Here is a 26,569-nt window from a genome sequence, read left to right on the forward strand (position 1 = left end):
AATAACTTTCTTTTGCAATTTTAATATAGTATTGTTAGCAGACACCGAGTTTGCCCATATCATATTACAATAAGAAATGTATGGTAGGATGAGTGCATTATAAAGCATAATCAAGATATCAAAAGATAAACAATGTCTGAGTTTACATAATATTCCAACATTACGAGCAATAGGAGATGAAATATATTTCACATGATCATTCTAAGTAAGAGTTTCATTAATTACAATTCCAAGAAATTTAGTGGATGTTGTCCTCTCAAGAGGAATGCCGTCTATTTTTAGAATACATTCAGTGTCACTACAAATCAGTTTCCTTGGATGTTTGAAATGCATATAATTTGTTTTTTTTAGATTCAAAGATAAGATATTACTTTTGAACCACTGAGACAATTTTGGTAATTCATTATTTAAAGATCTAATAAGACATTGAAAATCTGAATTTGAGAGAAATACATTGGTATCATCCGCAAAAATAACGTACTGTAATAAACTTGATGCATTAGGTAAATCATTAACATATAACAAAAACAATAATGGCCCAAGAATGGACCCTTGTGGTACACCGCATTTGATCAACAATGTATCCGAATTACAGAAATCAAAACATGTGAATTGCTTTCGATCATTTAAATAACTTGCGATCAGTTTCAGAGCAGTTCCTCTTATACCATAAAAATGTAGCTTTGATAGCAAAATAGAATGGTCAAGAGTATCAAATGCCTTGCTTAAGTCCATAAAGACACCAATAACATGCTTTCGGTCAGCTAAGGCATTTGATACTCGATCATACAATTGTGCAAGCGCCAGGTCAGTTGAATGTGATTTTCTGAACCCATACTGATCAGGATTCAAAATATTGTATTTGGTTAAAAAACTGTCCAATCTATTATATATGATTCTTTCAAGTATTTTAGAAAAGGTAGGTAATAAAGAAATGGATCGGTAATTACTAATATTCGAAGAATCATCTTTTTTATACACAGGAATAACTTTGGCTATCTTGAAAGGAGTAGGATAATAAAGAAAGATTGAAGATATGAGAGAGGGGGATAATAATCGATCCGATGATCTGTTTCAGCAAAACACTGCTGATTTCATCACAACCAGTAGAATGTGTTGATTTCAAAGATGACGTTATATGCATAATTTCTATATAATCAGTAGGCTTTAAAAAAAGTGAATGATTACACGCATTATGAAGATATTGATGAAAATTGGTTCCATGGCTATCAACTTTCTTGGCCTGATTGGGACCAATTTTTACAAAAAACTCATTAAAAGCATTAACTATATTTTGTGGAGATTTAACACAATGATCATTAAGATTGAATATTTTGGGAATAATTTTCTGCTTATTATTCCCTAATATTTCTTTCACAATTTTCCATGTGGTAGACATTTTTCCTTGTGCATTCACAAATTGATTTTTATAATACAATCTACGCGACGTTCGTATTATTGTTGTCAGTTTATTTCTATACCGTTTATATTCATATACATTTTCATCAGAGTGATCATTTAATTGCAACTTATATAATTCATTTCTCTTTGATATCGATTGCAAAATACCTCTTGTAATCCACGGATTTCTTATTTTTTTACTTCCTGTTTGTTTATTTTGCAATGGGATATTCTTATCAAAATGATAATAAAATTTATTCCAAAATAATTCATATCCTTTATCCACATCATCACAAGCAAGTACGTTATCCCAGTTTTCTGAAGATAAAGCATCATTCAGGCGGTTGATATTCTGGGTTGTAAACCTACGTAATTTTCCCTTATTTGTTTTCTTGGAATATCTTTGTACATCAAATAAGATACAAAAAATGGGGAGATGATCCGAAATCTCACTATAAAGAATACCGGATTGACTTTGCGCTACATTTGTATTTATAAATATATTATCAATTAAAGATAATGATTGCGCACTAATCCTTGTCGGTTTATCGATAGCACAATGAAAAAAATTAGACTGAAGTATTGTGCAAAGTCTTTGTGAGTTATTATTTTCAGATAATAAATCAATATTAAAATCACCCATTACACATGCTTTCTTATTACTGGTATTGATTTTAGATAATATAATTTCAAAATCATCAAGAAATAAGTCAACACTTGCATCTGGCGGTCGGTAAATAACTACAACAATTATATTCTTTCCATTTGGTATTTCAATTTCAACAGATAGAATCTCAGCATTAGAGTTTACAAAGGATAAATTATGCCTTACAGTACATGAGTATTTATTTGCAACGTACAGTGCTACGCCGCCTCCACGACGGTTTGCTCTATCAGAGCGAATCAAAGAGTAACCATCAATATCAAATATCGGTGGAGATTTGTCATTCAACCAAGTTTCACTTACACCAATAAATGAGAAATCAAAGTTGAGAGATGACAACGAATTGGTTACATTATCATAATTTTTGGGCAAGCTGCGAGCGTTGACATGTAGAAAACTTAAAACGGAGTTAGATTGGGCATGTTGGCACTGTGAAGCAGTGTACATACGGGTGTTTAATTCTTCAGGCAAAAAATATTTACAGTTTATTACATATGATATATCAGTTTCTTCTTCAAAATTCATTCAAAGTTATTGGTACAATATCCAAACATGATGCAGTGTGAGATATACAAGGCTGAGCGATTGGCATGATTGGCGAGAGAAATGGCATGGAAGCAGAGGAAAGAGAGGGGACGAGCATCATGGGGAAACTTACGGACTACGATTACTACGAATACAAAAACAGTGAACATAAACAGAGAGTACAAAAAGCCGATCCTCTCCGATCAGCATTACATTAGGGAGAGACAGATAGAGAGAGGGGGGAGAGAATAATAGTGAGATGGGGAGAAGGAAGAACATGTGAGAGAAGAATGGCACAATTCAGAGTATGTCAATCTGTCACTTACGAATACTGTGCACTTGCAACTCTCCATTATCATCGTTAAGAGAGCGTGTTATGTAACGGACAGCTCCCTTCATGGATGCACAAACAAAAGAATAAGAACGTGGTCAATGTAGACATTGTAGACTGCACTGACAAATGAAGCAAAATGGCGTCCTTAAAGGTGCAATAAACAAATCAGAATACATGCGGAAGACCACCAGAATTACGCCATTTTCCTGCGAAGAAACGGAGTTTTGTCCCCTGGGCGTAGAGATGCTGGACTTGTTTCGACCACCTTCTTTTCTCATCTAGGTCAGCCCTGGTGAGGTCGTCCGTGATGTAGAAGTTCTCCTTGTCAAGCTTTTTTCGCGCATTTTTCATGATGTCCACCTTCTCTCTGTAGGACAACACTTTCACCAAAATGTGCCTTGGCTTCTCTCCTCTCTTTCCGTCTCGATGAGCTCGCTCTACCTTGATATCCATCTTGAAATGCTGCTTGATGACTTTCTCGACAATGTCGACGCAGTCTTCGCGCTCATCTCTTGCAGCCTCCTCTATCCCGACGATTCTAAAGTTGTTCCGACGTGAAAATCGCTCGGCCTTGTTTGCTTCAGCGTTGTGGCGTGCAATTTCTCCTCTCATTTTTTCCATGTCACACTCCATTTTTCCTAATTTCTTTTCCAGAGCAACGTTTTTCTTTTCCAGTTCGTCCACACGCTGGCCTTCAAATTCAATGGCTCGCTCTACCCTCTTGATGCTTTCGAGAAGCGAGTCCACTGCCTTTTGAATCATATGTTCAAATTTGCGTGATGCCTCCTTAAAGTACGCAGCAAGCGTTGCCGTGGTGAGCACGGCGTCAGGGGCAGTGGGTTCCGTCCCGGCAGCTGGGGGTGCAGAGGTGGCACCAATGGGTAGGCCTAAGTTGGAGTCTTCCATGTCGCTGTCAGTCTCGTCTTTTTTACTCCTTTTACCAAGTTGCCTCTTGGGTCTGCAGCTCATATTCCTCGTAGGTTGTATGCTGCAGATTCAGATGTAGAAGTTGTCTAGGAGCTCGTCAAGGATAGAGGCGTGTGCTGCTTAAAACTTCCTGTCTGATACGGAGAGGATCGTGTAACGTGCTGAACTAGTACGACGCCATTATATTTGCTGTATTTGTAGAATATACTGTAGACATGCCCTCTGCAAAATATCATTTTTTTGTCACTCCAATTTTTATCTATTGGGGTTTAAATATAAATTTCAAACAGTATACAAAAACAAAAAATAAATTGTAATAGACTAGTCGATCACCCAATTCTTTCAATTGAACGATTGCGCTGTCGGTATTTTTTCCCAAATATGTTGTGAATGATAGTGATATGCAATGTGTGTGCATGATCAGCTATTAAACCAATCAGCAAGAAATCTTGATATTATTTGTAAAAATGTACTCTTATAGCTACATGTAAGATGCGCACACATCAGTACCAACACTTTAATATGGAACTTAAAACGCACGGAGCATAAGTGCCAAATTGTTATAAAGATATAATCTGTTTTATCAAAATATTTATACTTTCAGGGGCTATCACAGGTGAATTGTGGCTGCTTTTTGTGTATTCTTGCTGTACACAAATTTGATTTCCTGGATATTGGTACACTTTAAACTCTGATCAGTATCAAGACTGCCATGACTCTTGTATTTGGACAAAAGATGTCATTAACCCGTTGAGGACGAGTCCTGAGTATACTCGTTCAGGTGTCTATGGGAAATGAGTGTTAAGTAGCAAAATCAAACCATCATCACCAGGTTAAAGTGGGAGGTATTTTTCCCTTTGAGACAGATTACAGATTGGGGGAGGGAAGGGGGTGCAGAACAGAATCAAGGGTAAAACATCTATTCTCTGACTGGAAATAGCTTCACATTAAATATTAGACATATTTGATTCATTTTCTGTCATCACTTAATGTGTGCAGGAGTATCATGACATTTCAGAAGATGAAGAGGAGGAGGAGAAGAGTGATGTTGATTTCCATGGAGAAGGAGCAGATGAACATGAAGACAATGAAGACGAGGTAAGCGTTTTCCAGGGCCCTGTCTCATAAAACTTGTGATAGAAATCAATCAATCACAAATCTCTTGAAGGCTGCAATCAATCGCAACCTGTGATTGATTGATCGCAGTTCTCCATCTTAATTTCAATCATGACCTTTTTATAAGATGGATTTGCATTCAATTGTAAAGTTGTGATTGATTTGAATCAATCACAAGTCTTTATAAGATGGGGCCCTGATGTAATTCAGTTACCCTTTAAAAAAAAAAAAAATATCCAGCATGATATTTAAGCACCGTGTGAGATGGGTGACATCTCTTTTACCCGTTGTGGACGAGTCCCGAGTATACTTGGCCAAGTGTCTATGGGAAATGCGTGTTGTATCGCAAAATCAGTCCATCCTCAATGGGTTAAGATAACATAGAATCCAGTCATGTTATGCATTTTAACTTTCCACCATTGATATATCCTGTGAACTTACCTATTATTGTGTTTGAATTTAAAACACTGTGTAGCTTCAAGTGATCGACTATAAAGATAATGATGAGGACTTCAGGTCCTAGATTACGAAATGACTTTATGTTTTCATATTTAGGAATAAAGAGATAGTAGAAGAACACTATTTACAGGACACGATAATTATGTTTTGTGCACCGAAGTGATGATATAGCATAGTATATGATATCGTAATTTTGTGTATTCTGCTACCCTGGGAGGCAAATATTTTCTTTGGAGTGGTGATGTAAATAGTACATTTTGTCTGCTTTTTGTGATTATTTACACTGTTATAAGATAATTTTATGTAACACAATATGATAAAAGTCATGGTGTGATGTGGAAATACGCAAATTCCCCTACATTTCTGGATTAGAGTGCCTCGGTCAACCAGGGCGATGAGGTTGATAATACAAAGTATTTGTATGAAGCCATATATGTTAATCCAAATATCAGTTTAAAATTGAAAATCCTGTCTTATCTTTTCATGAAACCAGGAATTAGATGATGGATATCGAATGGAAGAAGAAGAAGCAGAAGAAGAGGAAGGAGGCGACACAAATCCTGATGACGGAACAACAGGCAAATGTGCTCTCGAAAACATGGAAGAGGTAAGACATCAAAGGGGAATTTACCTCAAACACTTGACATCGAAATTACAACGGTGATTCAGTGTATGCAGAAAAATATGATGAGTTCATCGGTAAGGTTTGAGGAAAATCAGACAGCCTGTTGAGAAATAAAGTATAAGTCTTGATAGTTTTGATTGAATCCACATGCAACCGTTGCTTGATAAGAAGGCTCTACAACAAGTAACTGTAAAAGACAATATTTTCATGGCATGAAATTTTCGCGAATGGGAGCTGACAGCCTTATTCACAGCATGAAATTTTTGCGAGTTGCCTCCAACATTCAATGCATATAGTGTAGACAAGATATTCAGCGTGCATTTTAATTTCGCGAAACTTGGCTCGCAAAGTTCGCGACATTAAAATACACACGAACATTCCTCGTTTTGCAGTATGATGCCACGGTAGTGCATCTTGATATAAAGAAAACATCAAGGGATTTTCACAAGGTTATCTTTTTCGTGAAGAAGTACAGATTCCTTTAGACTTGTTATTGACTTTGATACATCAAGGTTTATATTATTCCCCCTGCTTTATGAAGGAGACTGTATTAAAGTCAAATGCTCTTTATTAAACCTGTTGAGGACGAGTCCCAAGTATACTCGGGCAGGCCGGTGTCTATGGGAACTGCATGTTGTAGCAAACTCAGTCCATCCTCAACGCGTTAAGTGAGAAAGATATGAATAAATGAAGATGCACTCATTGCTCATGCACCAAGTTAGGTCAAAGTAGTCAAAGGGTTAAAGGGAAGATGAACCCCAAGAGCAATGTGGATTGAGTGAAAGCAACAACATTAGTAGAACACATCAGTGAAAGTTTGAACAAAATCGGACAATCGATGCAAAAGTTATGAATTTTTAAAGTTTTGATGTTGGAACCGCTGGATGAGGAGACTACTAGAGGTTATGACGTATGAGTGGACAACAATACCAAGAAAATATAAAGAAAATTCTGCAAAAATCCATTTTTCATGAAAATGACAAATTCCATCAACTTGATGTTGACATATGTTAAGGGTAGCAATTATTCCCCCTGCTTTCTGAAAGCGGTTGGTCCATTGCTCTTTCATAATTCTAGAAAAGTGAATTTTTGTTGAATTTCCTTTATATTTTCTTTGTATTGTTGTCCACTCATACGTCATATCCTCTAGTAGTCTCCTCCTCCAGCGGTTCCAACACCAAAACTTTAAAAATTCATAACTTTTGCATCGATTGTCCGATTTTCCTCAAACTTTCACTGATGTGTTCTACTAATGTTGCTGCTTTCACTCAATCCACATTGTTCTTTGGGTTTACCTTCCCTTTAAAGGAATGGGGTGGTTTACACTTCCACCGATGCTTGTGTATACCTTGTAGTTACTACTTTTTTTGTTACTTTCAGGGAGAAGACTTCGGATTTAAGAGGAAGATTACTCTTAAAAGTTAAATAGGAAGATGGCATAAGTTTTTTACCTGGAATTTCCTGAGAAGTAGAAAGTCACTGTGCCAATATTAGCTGATTTTTTTATATATATATTTTTTTTAGAGCATTTATAGTTTTTGAGAACCATGACAGTCTGTGTTTTACACCATTATACATGTTCTTGTGATTCTTTCACCATCTTTGTTACCACTTCCAGGAAGAAATATGGGATCAATTTGATGACGATGAAGATGACGTAAGTTTCTAAACATAGCTTCTATTTCCAGAGAAAGTGACGTGAATTCACTAAGGTTGTTTTTAGTCAAGTCCGTCTACCATTTAAATTGTTTCCATGAACCGAACCGAATTAGAGAGAGGCATATCAGAGTGTGCAAACTATACGTGTCTACTGTTGTATGCAATTTATAGTCACATGCAATTTATAGGCAGTTGAAAATTGCACCATTTATGGTCTTGATTCCATCATACTGAGAATTCTGGCAGTTAGGATAGGATGAAGAAAGTGAAGATCCATCTACCTGTTGTGTATCATGGCAAAAGGAGTCTGCTTATAAAATGATTTATTGGCTGTTGCCAGTCCCATAGGATGAATCGTAGAAAGTGTGTTTGTGTGTGTCATATTGTGAAACCTAGATCCATGGTTTTTAAATGCAAATTATTTTTAGAGTTCAGAAACGCATTCGAGGTCTTTGATGTACACTAGCCAAGATTAATGAATTAACTGAATAATTTTATGTGTGCTTGAAAAAACAAGAAGCTTTCTCTTTCCTGAAATACCCTGAAAATTAATTTCAAGTGTGAGGAGATATCTAAAACTGTAACTACCAGAAGTGAAAGATAGTGTTCTTGAAGATCTGGTATCGAGAGCATTGTTAAATTGAATAGGTAATCAGTAGATATTTTCAGCACTCATGATATACAATGCTTATTATTGCTATTATTATCATGGTCATGATAGCGGTCATGATAATTGAAATGGTGGTTATAATTATAGTGACAAAAATACCAGTAGGTCCTAGTAATGATTTTGAATAGTTATTTCTTGAGAGGAGATAATTTCTTAATCTATATCAGTATCATTAGCATCATAGTTAGCATTAGTATTTTAGCATTTATGTTATCATAAGTAAAATTATGATCAATTTCATAATCATAATCAATATCATATTCACTAAAGATATAATGATGGAGTTTGTCATTCACGGATTATGTTAAGGATTAATGTGTTTTTCTTTCAAACTTCATTCTGGAGTTATGGGGGTTCCAGGAAGGTGAAGAAAATGGCGTATGCACCATTGATCAACAGGCGGAATACGAATACCTACTCTTCGCGGCTGAAGAAGATGCAGTAAGTGAATGTTTGTAGTTTTCATTTAATGTTGAAGCAGCTAGACACATTACAGGTCTAGTGCTACATTTCACCATGTCCCTGTGGCCACTGCAATCACATTTCAGGCCACCATTGACAAAACAGGATTGACGTGAGAAAATGCAGGGGGACGGGGCGGGCAAATGTGACAGGCTGTGATTGCCTTGGATGCCATGTCAGATTTTTAAACTGTCAAAAAAATTGCCACGGCAGCTCAGTTGCTGGTGCGAAACTAAGTAGGCTGTAGTAAAATGGAGTGAATGCAACAAAACATGACAGGCATGAAATGGGCCGTAACAAAGCTTGAAGGTAGTCCATATTGGGATATGACAGGAAATATTTGTAGTCTAGACAGACCAGGGGACCGTTTCATGAAACTTTTTGTCAGTGATTTACACTGACAACTGTTAAAAGCTACTGAAATCCTTGCATCTGATTGGCTGATAGCAAATTTGTCGGTGAAAACCTCCGACGAACTCGTTGATGAAACGCCCCCCAGATGTCGTGAGAATGGTGTTTGATTACTACATATTCAAACTAGAGTAAAACAGAATAAATTGAGAAGATATTGTCCTGCATGAGAAATTTGAGTGATTGCAACTACATGTATGAACAAAACAACAACAAAACAAAACAAAACAAAAAATTCTGTTATCTGCAATATTCTTAAGGATTGAAGGAGGCAGATTACCCCAAAGGAGACCAAAAAAAAAAAATACAAATATTCCTTATGAAACAGAATTAGATGCAGCGATAAATAGTGAATGGCCAATTGGAAAAAAGTTGCAACATCTGGCAAGATAAGTAAATATACTAAAGAGTCATTCACATGTTATTGGTGGTAATAATTGTGTCCACAATATCAATTTTTGATACAGATATGAAATATATATCATTTATATAAATATACTGAGTTATGCCACCTGTACAACTAAGAAAAGCAAACAAACAAACAACCACTACAAGGCTTCAATGTACCATTTCAATATGATTAATAATGATATAAATGTGCTTTGAGCGCTCTACAGAGTGGATTTAGCACAATATAAATTCATGTAATTGTTATTATCATTATTATTATTGTTGATTTATATTATTATTATCATTATTATTATCATTACTATTATTATTATTATTGTCATTATTATTATTATCATTATTGTTATTATTATCATTATTATTATTATTATTATATTTTCAAGTTCCAAAGTTTCAACTTCAAGATTTCTATGTTTATATTCGTTTTAAATCTTTATTTTGTGACACAGCAGGGATGTGGTGATTTCCAAGGTGGAGAAGGGGGAGAGGACGCAGAAGAAATGTTTGATCGTGAAGAGCAGGTGAGACTAAATACCACACTTCTTGAAGAAATCCAGAAACGGTAGACTGATATCAGTCCTTCGTTTAAAGATCAAGGCAGCTTAGCTTTATGATAATACATATTAAATGTCACTGTTCTTTTAACCTAACTTAACCTTTTCTGTGCTATGGACTTGGGACGGTGTGTACAAGGGGGGTTTTCAATTCAAAGCACTGCTTGAATCACACTAGTTAAAACCAGTGCCGTATATAAAGAGAGTCTGGCCAACTGGGTTATCGGCTTGTGTGTTTTGAAGCCTGTGATTGGTCAAAACTGGTCCCTTGATCTTCTTGGGGTCATGTCGTTACCAAAGTACGCAGTGCCCATTGTTCATTACTCCTTATTTGGCTTGCTTTCATTATGATGTCTTTATAGCGTACAAGCTAACCCTGTAACGCGTAATACGCTGTGTAACAACATGGCGTCCAATTTAGCAGTTGTCCAGACTCTCTTCATATACGGCATTGGTTAAAACATACTTTATTCATTGTGATAACTACATGTACCTTCCTTTGCTTTCTTGTAATGTCACTGAAAACAGTGGGAGAGCCAGTGTGGAGCACCGGAGGAGAATGATGAGGAGACCAGAGATCCAGAGGCAGTCAACCCAGATGCCATCCTGGACATTGCTGACAAGGTGGGCATACATTTACCCTAGTCATTGATGAGGTACTGTATAAAGCAGTTATTCTTTCGCGAGGATTTAATTTTCGTGAATTACTGTTGGACCGCGACTTTAGCAACACGCAAAAATATCGCCACGCACCAGGGTAATGCCAGTGCTCTTACAAGATCCTCGGGGTTAAATTCGTGAAACAACATCTCGTGAAAATGTCTGTGACCTCCTTATTCGCGAAAATATCTGTATGCAAAAATAGCAGCTTATACAGTAGTCGTAGTCTATCATGCCATCTGGATAGCTATTCTCAAATCTATGCTGGTGAACAAGCTTTTGATTAAATCATTCCAAAGCTTTGATATAGCATCTCAATCTAAATGAACAACAAACCAGATCCATTGCTGCATTCTGATCAAAACTTCAAGTGGTCTCTCTTTCACTGACTTGATTCAAACTCCCTCAATGACAACTCAGAAATGTAATGTTTTTTTTTCTTTTTTTTTGTACTGTGCTGCACAGTATTTTAGTTAAGTTGACCATCTCAGATAAAAAGTGAATTCACCAAAAGCATTTATGTGGATTCAGTGAATGCAAATATATTCAGACTAAGAGTTGTGAATTCTTAACCCATAGAGGACGGACTGATTTTGCTATAACATGCATTTCCCATAGACACCTGCGAGAGTATTCTTGGGACTTGTCTTCAGTGGGTTAAAGTTGTGGTTAAATCTGCTTGCGGTCATTGCTGGATAAGAAGAGTTAACATGATTATGTCAGTAACTTTAATGCTCTTTAGTACACAAATACTTTAGGAAGAGGCTTATATTCACATAGCAATATTATGTAACTACTGTTTGTTCGTCAATGATTTTGTGTGTATTTTTGCTTGATTGAAATAGGTTGTTGAGTTCCTCGATGTGAATAAGGACGGATATGTGTCTTGTGAAGAGGTGACTGGTCTGGGCCTAAAGACTCTGAAAACCCTGGCCAATATCATCGACAGTGACCCGGCCAATACCGAGCAATATGAGTACGCCAAGTTTGAGCCCAAGGATATAGGGTAAGTGACTACAAGACATGTTTTGATGGTTATCTACAGAAGATGTTGAAAGACTGATTAAAGTCAGAGTTTTAGCTTTTACATGTATGTGTATATGGCATACTAAAAATTTGCTTACCGGTACATTTGGTTTTATGATAGTGAACATTCTCCACAGATTCCAACATGATTATATCATCGTAGGTGTTTCTTTGATTTATAGATAAATTTGGTTAAATTTTGTTGGAGAGAAAGTTGATGCAAGATGTGTTGTTCAGTTAGAAAAGAACTCCAACAATATTGGTTGACTTGCCAATTTAAAGAAAATAGATGTAACAATACTTTGTTTGAATTGTTACAGCCTCTGAAATGAAAAGGTGATGAACCATTGATTACCACTCTGGTTAGAACATCTGTACTTTCTGCAGAGCTGCCAACTAGTACTGATTTTCAGTAATTTCTACTGAAATTGGACAAGAATATGAAGGTTACAAGCAAATTACTGATTTTAGAAATCATTGTCTGTGATAAATTCTATAACACTGTTAAGGATTACTGATTTTCACTCAAAAAAGGTGCAAATTACTGATTTTCAGCCATCATAGTACTGAAAGGCTTTTACAAAAGTTGGCAGCTCTGTTTCTGCCTTACACAACTGCAGCTACTTCCAACAGCTTCAATCACCATAAACTAAAAGTGTATTTTACGTAGAAGTTCCAGTTATTTCATGAGATTAATTTTTTTTTTTCAAATTTCAGGTGCCAAAAATGTAAATGCATTAGTATTGTGTTATTAGGAATAAGATATCATTTGAGTTTGACTTTGAGTTTGAATTTCATGTTATTAAAGCCCCCCCCCCCCCCAAAAAAAAAAGAAAAAAAAAAGCTTGGGAAATATTTCTTTCATGAAGCAATAAAGTATAATTTCCAAATGAATAGTGTCATTATTGTTGTAAGCCGGGTTAATGATGACACTGACAGTCTCCAGTTGACGTTGCATGGATTTATTGAAGAAATCAAACAGTCTCAGTCTGCCGATACATTGTATAAACTCCGTTACTCCGTATTATCCTCATGCGTACATCCAATGCGCCAGGATAACTAGACTCTATACAGAATAACAAATATAGTCGAACTTTTGACTATTCGACATCAAAGAGCTCGCAGAGACTATCTCCACGTCCATTTGTCTCACAAGTCAGAGTCAAAGTCAAGAATCAATTAAATCTGCGTCATCTTATCTCATGAAAATAAAAGTTGCGTTGTGCCCATGCCAACCACACGCACACTGCGCCATTGGCATGGACACAACGCGCATCAACGCATTGACGCAACAATAACAGACCGCATATTTCCATTTACCACAAACTTCCCCGCGATTATATAACACAACCATGGGTTATATAATCCCAATTACATCATATCATTTTCATAACATTGTACATAATAATACATAACAAAAAATTCCCCGCTCTTCATGTCAAATCATTATACACTTTACAGCAATTCCATATAAGAGCGGATTAAACAGCAGATAATTACAAAAATATATTTCAGGAAAGCGTGCGTTCCCCGCTTTTCCAGTCAAATATAGACCCTACAAACGTCGAAATTCTACAAAATTGAACTTTATATATGAAATCTACCAAGAGCTGAAACTCTTGAACCTTCCAAATTTACAGTAAATCATATACAAACTCATATTTGATACATGGCATAAACGTTCCGGGCCAAGAGAATAACACATCAATATGTTACAATTTTCTTCAGTTCTGTTTCGATGTAAAATTCAGCCGTCCCACATTGTCAGTTATGTACAGAGTATCCGGGGAAACGATGCATAAAAGCCCGTCAAACATGCTGTAACAGAACATGTTCTATAACATCGTATATAAAACCATACATTAATATCTGTAGTAGTTCAAATTTATATCGAGACGCAATACATAGACAAGTCTCTTAATACATATGCAAATTGTACATACAACAACACGACAACTTCCCCGCGATTATATCATACGACCCGTATGATAATAATCTATTTTCTAAAAGTAATATATTTCTCAATTACTCAATATAACACATATCATGAAATATCACAGAATGTTAGAATTCACTACTAACAAAAATGAGCTTCCCCGCTTACAGGCATATTATGGTATAACTTCCCCGCTTTATGTGTCATATCGTCACAGTCAACAATTTGCTCTTTGACAAAACTTCACACAAATCAAGGGATCATTCAAAGCATATGAATTCTCGACCAACTATTCTCATTATCAAAAGTTTCTGACTCACTGAACAACCACTAATATTGTCAGAATGTCATGTTGTTCAGCTGCCAACAAAACAATTAAAACAATAGCTATTATAGTTCCTTCGTTTTTCCACGTAATAGTGATTTCAAATACTTTCATACCACTATTCCAATATCTCATTAAAAACTTCTTATCAATCACATATCAATTAAAACAACCATATTATATTGATAATCATTTCTCGCATTGCATCTCTAAATTGGCATATACAGTAAACCTCGGATAAGTCGACGTCGAGTGAGTCGAAAATCACTTAACTCGAAGCAAAATAAAAGTCCCGATTTTTCCCTTTGTATTTTCTCTAAGAAATATTTGGATAAGCCGAAGTACGAGAGTCGAATTTCGGCTGTGTCGAAGTAAAACATTCAGTCCCTTTTGTAAAAAATACACGTAGTTTACATCACTTGAGCCGAAGAAGATTTGTCTGGCATTCTCATTACATTTAGAGGAGAACAAAAAAATCGGCATGTCGCAGAACCCCGTCCCTGGCCTGTTGCAGGTAAGCATGCACACTCACCGTACCGCTCTGCACACATGTCGAATACGTACACATACACACAGCACATCGATCAATATACTTTATCCATACACACAGCACATCCATACTTTATCCATGTCAAGCCAGAACTCCTTGGTCAACCAATCGCTGCTTTAATATTTTAGTGACAGGCCAAGTGGGCGGAGCTTGTTTGTGCGTGCCCGGCTGGCTGTATAGTTTTGTTCAGTGGAGGTGGGATGGGCCAGGGAGAGTGTTTGTCTCAGGGTAGGTTGACAGAGATGGCTACTTATGTTGCACCATAGACATAGCACATGCACATTGCCACATTAGCGCAGACATTCTCAGAACTACGTTTAACTACTAGTATTGATACAAATTCCATGCTCAATTTAGAACAAAATAAGAACATTATCTTCAAGAACAGACAAATTTGAATGTAAACTCACATACGCACACACGCACGCACACACACACACATACACACACATGCATGCAAATGTACTATAATACATGTACATAACTGTGAGTCGAAAAAAATTCGACTCTCGCGAGAGTCGAATTTCACTTAAGTCGACGCATTTTTGCCAGTCCCGAGAGCTTCGACTCATGCGAGGTTTACTGTAGTTCCTAATTCCATTGCTACTTAAGATGGTACACAAGTTTCAGCTGCAGTCAGGAACGTATAATTATATACACTGTAAGCGAATCAAGTCACAACAAATTCCATGGACGGACAACGAATTTCTAACCTGCAGCGACCAAGCTTTCATGAAAATTCGGTCTCCAATTGGACTCCCAGGGCCCCCATACCGTTCCCTGAACATGACATCCATTCTTCCACACGTTACAGATAGGTATGCATGCCTCCCTTGTTATTACATCATTGACAACAATGTTACCATGAGTAATATTCCCCTCTTTTGAAATTGACCACTCCTTTGGCGCTACGTGAGTGCTTGGTGGCTGCACCTTTGCATGCTTTTGGACATCCTGACCTTCATGTGATAATTCGGGACCCCTCTTGGTACCCTCTCCCACAGGTTTTGCAATTAGAAGCACCCCAGCATCTAAATCCTTTGCATCAACCTGTTCATCATATGACTCATGTCCATGTCCCCCAGCATCAATTTCTGCACCACCCTCATCTACATCAACGCAACCCAGAATCTGCGATCCCCCATCCAAAAGAGTAGGTATGGCATCCTCCTTCTCCTTTTCAGCTGTATCTGAGGAAAGATCTAGCTGCTGAGCAACTGGGTCAGTGAACACTACTTGCGTTCCAGCATCAGCACTAACAGTTTTCAACCCACCTCCCTCTAGCATACAGTCATCACGGAGAACTAATAGTGCTTCTCTCCTAAGCACTTCAAATCGGCATCCCCGATTTTTCATGTGCAAACGCCTCAACAAAATTCGTTCCCTCTCATCCCGTGTTCCACTGACAAACTGACTGGACAGAGCTTTGTCTCTAAGCTGCCTCAGAGCCGCAGCTTCCTTCTCATCGTCTGCAGCATCTACCAATTTTGCATATAGACGCATGAGAGCCCTACTGAAGCCTGCCAAGTCTTCATCATCACGTTGAACACGTTTATAGAACAAACACCGCAAATAGTGAGAATTCTCTCGACTAAAACACAGACGGAGAGCTTTTACAACCTCTGTAAAACTCCTCCGCTTCTCGTCCGACAGACAATAGCGAATCTCTTCTCTTGCTGGCCCTATGAGGTTGTTCACTAAAACTGTAGCCTTTTCCTCATCACTTAAATTGAAAGGCTCAACTGTGAGATTAAACATTCCCATCCAGTTAGAAAAAGGTGTTTCAGTGCCATCTTCACAATACCCACTAAACTTTTCAGTTAGTGCATGGCCTAGAGCGACATTTACACACAACCCTTTCATTGCCTGTCCAAATGATGTCGAAGAGAAATTATCAATTCGCACATTCTTATTTGAAACAAACTGTTCACACATGACTAATTGCGCAGTTAAACTGACCAATTAAGACACGTCATTTTCAAACATGAAACGTAATGCCCAAATGGCATCATAGGTCCAAAATCTGCATGAAGTCCAATCGGTTAAACGAAAGTTCAGCATCATCCATTATTTCAGTTACCAAATACTTGCTCAGTGGGTGAGATGCCATATCGCAGCTCTGTAACCGTCGATTTCGCATCCCGATTGATGTTCAGCCGCACCCGACGCACGACAGCGCACTCCGACGTCCACAGCAAAACTCCCGACGGACCATCAGCTCCAGTCTCCAGCCCACCATCGACGAGCCTGATCACCATGAAGCTGCCTCACAGAGTAGTGCTGCTCTACCAGGGCTGATCAACGTAGATCGATCCAGCACTCCTATCCGGGGGGCCAAACGTCGTTAAGTAAGCGACTTTTTGGGGTTTGGCCCTCCGGTTATCCTCCATACTCCTGTCCGCTACCAAAGTGTAGTCAAAACAGCAGGTCTCCTCGGAGCGAAACGTGGACCATTATTCCGTCATACTCGAGGCTGTTATTCGTCGATCAGGGTTCTTCAACTGGATGAATTAGTGGATCACTCCGTCAGGCTGTCATCATCCCACTTCTGACACCATTTGTTGTAAGCCGGGTTAATGATGACGCTGACAGTCTCCAGTTGACGTTGCATAGATTTTATTGAACAAATCAAACAGTCTCAGTCTGCCGATATATATGTATAAACTCCGTTACTCCGTATTATCCTCATGCGTACATCCAATGCGCCAGGATAACTAGACTCTATACAGAATAACAAATATAGTCGAACTTTTGACTATTCGACATCAAAGAGCTCGCAGAGACTATGTCTGTAGCATGATGTATAATTAGCATATGCACTATCTCATATGAGCGCAAGTACTCATTGCGCGTTGGTTGTAAACGGCCGTTCTACCTTAATAAATATCATGCAAGAAGCATGACGTTCTTGTTCCGAATCTCCGCCTCTGGCTCTGATAAGTCCGTCATTAATGTCCCTGCACCAATCAACTTATGACATGGTGGCAGCGGTGAACCATGGACTCATCTGGACAAATTTTGAGGACTTTTGTGCATTAACGGGACTAAAATTCGACATTTATGTGCGCCATGCAGGCCTAGGACTGAGTCTGATTCTGGGTTACCAGCGGATCGCCTGTGCTATAGATGGCCGCATACATACCACGTTGTGAGAAAGCGCAAACGTGCACATGGAATCGCAGACGGACTGTACTGCATGCTGTAGACGTAGACCTACACCGTACCGAAGCGGAGTGATATCGGCAATCAAACACTGTACGCGAACGCATAAGCACTACGTCATAAAGCACAGAGACTGACGGATCAGTACAGTAAACGTGTGATTGGTGCAAACCGACAATGATATACGCGGGCGTAAGTGCTACGTCGTAAGCTGAAGGACTGACGTAACAATGGTGATCGTGCCAAACAAGATCGAAGTGCCAGCGGCAGCTGAACTCAACGACACTTTGCAGAATTTTTGAGACCGACATTGCTGCTAAATTTCGGAACGTGTTTTGTGATCCAAAATTCGGGACAAAGCGGATAGTATATCAGCGATATATTTGACTCTTGTTCTACGGACAAATAAAACTGTTTCACAAACTGGATCAGCCAGAAACGTGAATTTGGAAGCGCTTGTCATCTCATTGTGCCGTATTTTCGAGTTTGGCAGCCCACCGCTTTATATGCTACAATACAGCGATGAGACTTTGAGGCCACTGCAGCACCGATTGGAGCGAACACGAGCGGCGACCCGGCCAGTGACGGGCGGACGAACACAGCGCATAGACGCACACCACCGGTAGAAGTAGCCGACGACGACAGCTTGCCGTGGATGAACGGGACCAGAACTGAGCGCACCAACGCCGGAAATCCGTGGACAGAGACCTCAACTGTCATACTGCATACGTGGAACCCTAAAATTAAAGTGAAAACTTTCACTGTGAGTGCATTTTCAGGACGCTTTGCGGTAATTAAACAGGTATTTGTTGTTCATGAAAATACACATGATAAACATCCAGCTACATGATGTAGAGATTGAGTTAATCGGAACTGACATTAAACAAAAGCTGGATTGATTGACATATTACGGACTTAGTTTATGGACGCTTTCCTGAAACGATAATTGATTTATGTGATGTCCACATAACCTGTGGAAAGTGTGTGTGATTGTGAATGTGTTGGTACGGAATATGCTCTACTTCATGTCAACCGTTATCTTTTGTAACAAACACTGAATTAACTCTGTACTGAATGTCCTGCGTGACATACTCAGGATAAGGTACTACAGGTATCCTTACTCCTTTGTGTAACAGGATAAGACGTTGTCTTACTCCTCTGTGTAACTAATTCCACACATTTCATTCACTCACGCATTATTATTTCATTGTTGCACACAAAAGAAGTTTCATGATGGGGGACATGACAGGAATCACACCTCCATGCATGAATTGGTCATCCAGTGATCCACCTTCAGCTTTTCGTAGTTTCCAGCACTACAGCGAGTTGATCTTTGAGGGACCCTTAGCAAAGAAAACCGATCAAGAAAAGATCACGTATGCTCTGCTTTGGCTGGGACAGGAAGGAATACGCATCTACAAAGCCTGGAATATAGACTTTACGACAGTGAAAGAACTGTTTGAAGCATTCGCAAAGCACTTTCAGCCGAAAACAAATTTTCGCCTGGAGAGATTCAGACTTCAGAAATTCCAGCAGGAGCCTGGAGAGACAGTAGATGACTTTATGAGCAGATGCCGCACACAAGTGCAGAAATGCAAATTCTCTGAACAGTCTGAAGTAAATGATCGTTTGATCGAGCAACTGATTCTTGGTACTCGCTACAAGAAGGTGCAAGAAATACTCCTCAGCAAGGATGAGAAACTTACTCTCGACACAGCACTTGACATAGCAAGAACGCAAGAGGCCACTGAGGCAGATATGCGGTCTCTCCGTAACCAAGCGGTGAACATTGATGCTGTCACACAAGGAAGACAACAGAGCCGCTGTGGAAACTGTAACTTGAGTCACCCTCCTAAGAAGTGCCCGGCCTATGGCACCACGTGCAAGGAATGTGGTCGCCCAAATCATTGGGCAGCTGCCTGTCGCAGTAAGAAACCCCGACAACCCTGGAGAGGCCGAAATCCTCAATCCCAAAGAGGAAAGCCAATGTTTCGTGATCAGCACAGAGAGAAAACAAAGTTCAGTGATCAACGCAGAGGCAAACCAAAGTTCGGTGATCAGCACGGACGAAGCCCTAGAAACAAGAGGCTACACGAGATGACTCAAGGGGCATCAAATCCAGATAATCTTGATGAAGACTTTGACAGACTTAGTTTTGAGTGCATCTCAATCGATGAAGTGTCAGCTACTCAAGCATTTGCAAAATTGAACATTTGGCTAAAACCAAATAAGCCAGCAACTTTGAAGGCCAAGGTTGATACAGGAGCTGAAGGAAACATCCTGCCACTGAGGCTCTACCGGCAGATGTACCCAGACCAGGTTGACGTCTCGGGACTCCCAAAGAAAGGGGTTCTACGACCAAACACGACTGTCATCACAGCCTACAACCAAACGGTCATCCCAAACCTTGGAACACACACTCTCCACTGTGAGCATGAACAAGCTGAGATTGACGCTGAGTTCTATGTAGTTGACAATAACGGCCCTGCAATTCTCGGTCTACCAACACTGGTTGGACTTGGACTTATCACTCTGAACTGTGTAGTCGAGAAAAAGAACACACCTTGTACCATCAAAGATGAAAGACATCTCAAGGACTTGTACCCTGGTCGTTTTGAAGGCATCGGAAATTTTGAAGGAGAGTACCATATCGTGATCGACAGAGAGGTACCACCCGTGGTCCATCCTCCCAGGAGATGTCCCATCAGTATCAAGGAGGACATCAAACATGAAATAGACCAGATGGTGGAAATGGGTGTTATTACACCCATAGAAGAACCTACGGATTGGGTATCCAGCTTGGTCTACACACAAAAGCCCAATGGGAGATGGAGAATTTGCTTAGATCCGAGAGACCTCAATAAGGCTATCAAACGCAGTCACGTGCCTATTCTAACATTGGACGAGGTTAGACATCAGTTCATCGGGGCCACAACGTTCTCCACATTAGACGCAAAGCACGGATACTGGTCCGTAAAACTCGACGATGAATCAAGCAAGCTAACTACCTTCAACAGCCCCTTTGGAAGGTATTGCTTCAAGAGATTGCCATTCGGTCTATGCACATCCCAGGATGTCTTCCAGGCCAAGATGACACAGATCCTTGAAGGATGCCCTGGTGTAATCGCGCTAGCAGACGACATCGCGGTCATAGGCAGAACTGAGGAAGAACACGATGCAAATTTGCACAACCTGATGACAGTTGCTACACAGCATGGACTCGTGTTCAACTGGGAGAAGTGCCAGATCAAACGTGACCGCATACGCTTCTACGGACTTGTCTTTGACAAGGATGGGGCCCATCCGGATCCTGAGAGGGTAGATGCCATGAGAGCTATTGAACCGCCTAGAAGCAAGAAAGAACTACAAGAGTTCTTGGGCATCGCCACATACATGTCGCCCTTCATCCCCAATCTGTCAGCCCTGACAGAACCCCTACGGAACCTGTTGAAGAAAGACGCAACGTTCAAATGGTCGCCTTCACACCAAAAGGCATTCCAAAAGACGAAGGACGCCATCTGCAAAGATGTTACCCTTGCGTACTTTGATCCCAGGAAGGAGGTCGTGCTGGAGGTAGATGCCTCAACACAAGGCATAGGAGCTGCTCTGACGCAAGAGGGCCAGCCAATAGCATTCGCTTCCAAATCGCTCACAGATGCCGAAAGACGATACGCCAACATAGAGCGTGAGATGTTGGCAGTGGTGTATGCCTGCGAGAAGTTCCATCCATATGTATATGGAAGAGAATTCACTGTTCTCTCAGACCACAAGCCCCTTGAAATGATCACTCTGAAAAATCTGGGTTCAGCCCCTCCCAGATTGCAGAGATTCCTACTGCGAATACAAGGGTACAACATGCAAGTCAAATACCAACCAGGGAAACAGATGCTCCTTTCGGATGCAATGTCAAGGCTCAACCCACTACCTGAGGAGTCAAGTGAACCGCGCATGCAGATCAACTTCGTGATGTTCTCGGACCGAAAACTCCAAGAAATACGAACATCGACCTCCCAAGATGTGGAGCTATGTGCACTGCGTGATGTGATACTGGAAGGTTGGCCGGAGGAGAGGAGAGATGTACACCAATCCCTGCGGAAATACTGGCCGTTCAGAGACGAGTTGTCCATTGAAAATGGCATCTTACTGAAAGGGCCGCGGATCATCATACCACAGAGACTGAGAGAGGAATACCTACACAAGGTGCACGAAGCACACCAAGGTGTAACCAAATGCCAACTACGAGCCAAGTCATGCATATTCTGGCACGGCATCAATAAAGACATTGAAGAACTGGTGAGCAAGTGCTCCATCTGCCAGAAACACGGAGATGCTCAAACCTCTGAAACACTCAGACCTCATGAACTATCTACCAGACCCTGGCAGACCATCGCAGCCGATCTGTTCACATTCGGAGGTGTAGAATACCTATTAGTGGCAGACACCTACTCCAAGTTCCCCATAGTGAGGAAAATGCCAGGACACCCAACAAGTGCAGCAGTCATCACCTCACTCAAAGAGATTTTCTCAGAGCATGGGACTCCAGAAAAGCTGATCAGTGATAATGGTCCACAATTCAGCAGTGCAGTGTTTGAGCAGTTCAGGAAGGAATGGAATTTCAACCATACAACATCAAGCCCACGATACCCCCAGTCTAATGGCTTCATCGAACGCCAGGTCAAAACTGTCAAAGCCACTATGGAGAAGGCGAGGGATGCAAACGCAGATCCAAACAAAGCTCTCCAATGCCTAAGAGCTACACCCCTAGACGCGCACTTACCATCACCATCAGAACTGCTCCTTGGTCGAAAAATCAGAACCAACCTGCCAAGCAAAATCTCAAACCAACTGCCCCAGAAGGATGAAATCTACCAACGTCTCCAGACTAGACAAGACGAGCAGAAGGGATACTTTGACAAATTGCACCCTAACACCCTACCTCCTCTACAAGAAGGACAGCAAATCCGAGTCCAGAACCAAGAGACTGGCAAGTGGGAGCGAGGAAGAATCACCAAAAAGAGACCTGAACCAAGATCATATGAACTAGAGACAGAATCAGGTCAAACCCTACATCGAAATCGTAGACACATCCGAGGGACTGGAGAGAGAGATTTCAGAACCCATGAGTATGGTCACACATACCATGACAGAGACAATCACACCACTTCCACAGCTCAGTCAGAAGAACAAACACCCAAGCAGTCAAACGCACAACCAACACACAAACAGCCATATACCACCAGATTTGGCAGAAAAGTCCACACACCAAAAAGATATGGTGACTACAGAATGTAAAGTATCAGTTGAAATAACTGTATGGTGTTAATTCATTTAACATCTATAATAGATGGTTATGTTTGTTATGAAGTGTTTGTTCATGACTTAATGTACATATGTTATTCATTTTTAGGTCGGTAACCGGAGGTAGTATGCACAGAAAACAAAACAACTCGACACAATGGAAATTGAGGAATCATTTCATTTATTATCAGATATGTCAGATCTCAGGCAAACTTTGAATAAATATTATTGCATGGATATGTTATGAAATAATAAGTTGGTTCATTTGGATTAATAGAAGCGAAATTGGTTACATATGAATCCAGTCTAAATGTGTTAGAGAAGTTTCACTGCAAGACAGAAATGTATAAACTTAACATTCGCAACCGCTCATGTTGATATTGAAACCGATGGTTATACATGTATATAGAACTGAAGTTATATAGTAATTGTAAATGTGCACATTATAGGAAAATATGATACCGAGTATTTTAAAGTCTTCGACTTTTTGTGAAGAGAGGGGTTGTAGCATGATGTATAATTAGCATATGCACTATCTCATATGAGCGCAAGTACTCATTGCGCGTTGGTTGTAAACGGCCGTTCTACCTTAATAAATATCATGCAAGAAGCATGACGTTCTTGTTCCGAATCTCCGCCTCTGGCTCTGATAAGTCCGTCATTAATGTCCCTGCACCAATCAACTTATGACAATGTCCACGTCCATTTGTCTCACAAGTCAAAGTCAAAGTCAAGAATCAATTAAATCTGCGTCATCTTATCTCATGAAAATAAAAGTTGCGTTGTGCCCATGCCAACCACACGCACACTGCGCCATTGGCATGGACACAACGCGCATCAACGCATTGACGCAACAATAACAGACCGCATATTTCCATTTACCACATTATCACGTGAGAGAAATGTAATACTTCGAATAACCGTGATAGAGAAATACATGATTTGCTTCAAGCGGATATGCTGAAAAGTTGAATAATTAAGTTGAGATTATGCTTTGTTCTGCCTTCATGTGAAGCATTCTTATGCAAGATTGAAGCAGGATCTAATATATGCATGAGTTGTACCAAACAAGTTGAATGATTAAATTGAAATCTTGCTTTGTTCTGCCTTTATGTCAAGCATGCTTATGCAGGAAGTTGCACAAGAAGCTCAAAAGATTGGCGAAGACAGCATAACCAGACAAGAATTTGTCATCGCATATCAAAACATCGGAGGCTCTTTTAAGATTGGAAATGAGGTGAGAACGGAATTACGCTTTCATTTTCTAATCCTGTAAAATGTACTATTTATCTCTCACTGAGGGGAGCTGTACTTTCTCCTTGAGGAAAAAATGAAAGAAAAAACACTGAAGAAGAACACTGAACATCCAATGCTTGAGTGACTCTCACACAGTATCATGTTTGTCTTCATATCTGGCTGGACATTTTGTCAAAATTTATTGACAATGATTATTTTTGTTATAGGTATTACATAATATGTGTAATAATGTATAATGCAAGGAAACAAGTGTGATGTCGTACAGTCCAAGCCTTTGGTATTTTAAAGGTTTACAGTATTAAAGTTACATCCATGTCTAGGGTCTAGGGTCAACTGAAGTTAGCCATTACTATAGACAGTCTTTGAAATCCTGTTTTGGGGCGTTTCATTTATCCTCAGGTGTTTTCTAAACTGGTCCATACTGACAATGAAGATGTCGTCGCACTGGATCACTTTCAGCAGAGCGTGGAAGAGATTTCGGAGCTTTTCAGCAAAAAGATGAAGCATGAAGCAGTTGGTGAGTGAAGTTGCCATAACAAAATAAACACAGTGCACTCCCATTATAATGAACACGGTTATAATGAAATTCCGCTTACAACAGAGTAAGAATTCAGGCCCCAACATTATCTGCTCTACATGTATGTCCTTCATTGTTTATTTGTTTGGTTATATCAAAATTTCTATACAACGAAAGTAAACTGCTGGTCCTGGGGACTTCGTTATAACATTGAGTGCACTGAAGTGTGTCTTCAAAGCCATCTTCTAGGCCTTCAAAGCAACCTTCTAAGTAATGTGTCTTGCTCAACACCAAGGCATTGTGGAGTGGTTTCATAATTCTATTCAGGATTATCGCAAGACTTGTCTAGAAAAATTCATTTAATTTGCCTGTGTAGTTTATTTCTCAAATTTAAGGGGTTTTGAATGGATTATCAACTGTCTGTTGAATTTTGTGGGGTATTTTTATTCATTTTTTTCTTTAAGCATGAAGTGAAGACCAATATTCAGAAAGTTTATTCTGGATGCAAGCTTTCAAGAAGCATTTTTATGAGTTTTTTAATGATTTTAGACTGCAGACCTACATGTAATATCCACTGTCCTGTAAACCTACTTCTATGTTTTGTTCGCTCTCTCTGTCCCTCTCTTTGTATCCCTCTTATCCATTTTCCACCTCTTTCCGTCTGTGTATTTCTTTATCTCTCTTTCTGTATCTATCTAAGGCACATTGTCTCTTTGAAAGTGAAATGTAGTCAAACCTGTCTATTTTTAAAGTAGATGAAAAAAAGTGACAGCTATAGACAGGGTCTTTAACATGGCTTTTCTCTCAAAAGGCATTGTTTTTATTGGCCATATATGACAGGTGGCTGCTGTAATACAGGTGGCTGGCAATACAGGTTTGACTGTATTAATCTATTAACGTTGTTTGTTTTTTTTTTTGGTTTTTTTTTCCACATAATGTCTTTTTAAAATTTCCCTCAAAGAAAAAAAAAAGGGGAGTGACAAAAAACACTCCTGTTATATAATTTATTTAATTCTTGACACTTCTCTTCCCAACATCAGATCGCCGCTGGCAGGAAGAAGGGAAGGAGTGGATGACACAGAATCAAAAACACCGTCACACAGAGCTGTAGCCGATAATATCGTTTCCTGATGAGTTCTGTTTCTTTACTTGTGGACTTTTGCTGCCCTCTGAAGTTGGCCTGGACAACTGCACATTATATTCATGTAACTTTTACGCATAGAAATAAATACTACAATGTAGTTACTAATTTGGGGATACGATAAGACATACGAAAACATTTCTCCAACTTTATGACTCTTGTGGAATCACTAACATTCATCATCATTTTTATTTTGATAGATTTGAAAAGTGGAAGTTTGACAATTGGAAACATTGCGGTTGACTTCTATAATATGTCAAAGATTTTACCTTGGGACTCACAAAATGTTGATATGTTGATTGCTATAAATTTATAGGATAATACAGGAATGAGAACTGCTATTGTGGATTCTTGTGGGATATACATCTTTTCATAAATCTATGTCCAGTGAACTCTTGAGTTTTGATTATCCTTTCACCCTCTAAAAGGTTGTTTATTTGATTTTCTCGAATCTGTCAGTAGGACCCTATGAGTTTGTTTAA

The 26,569-nt window shown here is 39.3% G+C and overlaps 1 protein-coding gene and 1 long non-coding RNA gene across 2 annotated transcripts in view; both read left to right on the forward strand.

Annotated features, from left to right (window-relative positions):
* The window catches only part of LOC140238948 (uncharacterized), a 38,127-nt gene extending 11,789 nt beyond the window's left edge, over positions 1-26,338 (forward strand). Inside the window, exons 5-10 of the mRNA XM_072318845.1 lie at positions 4,851-4,893; positions 10,805-10,839; positions 11,721-11,881; positions 24,292-24,409; positions 24,829-24,946; positions 25,987-26,338. Coding sequence (XP_072174946.1) covers positions 4,851-4,893; positions 10,805-10,839; positions 11,721-11,881; positions 24,292-24,409; positions 24,829-24,946; positions 25,987-26,057 — 546 coding nt within the window. The 3' untranslated portion in view covers positions 26,058-26,338. The remainder of the gene's footprint in view (positions 1-4,850; positions 4,894-10,804; positions 10,840-11,720; positions 11,882-24,291; positions 24,410-24,828; positions 24,947-25,986) is intronic.
* On the forward strand, positions 5,958-8,821 carry LOC140238949 (uncharacterized). The gene is made up of 3 exons (XR_011901938.1): positions 5,958-6,033; positions 7,670-7,708; positions 8,726-8,821. It is a non-coding gene; the product is annotated as an uncharacterized lncRNA (long non-coding RNA).
* Positions 26,339-26,569: the final 231 nt, after the last annotated feature.

This window comes from Diadema setosum, chromosome 15 (assembly GCF_964275005.1).
Source record: "Diadema setosum chromosome 15, eeDiaSeto1, whole genome shotgun sequence".
Taxonomy (NCBI): Eukaryota; Metazoa; Echinodermata; class Echinoidea; order Diadematoida; family Diadematidae; genus Diadema; species Diadema setosum.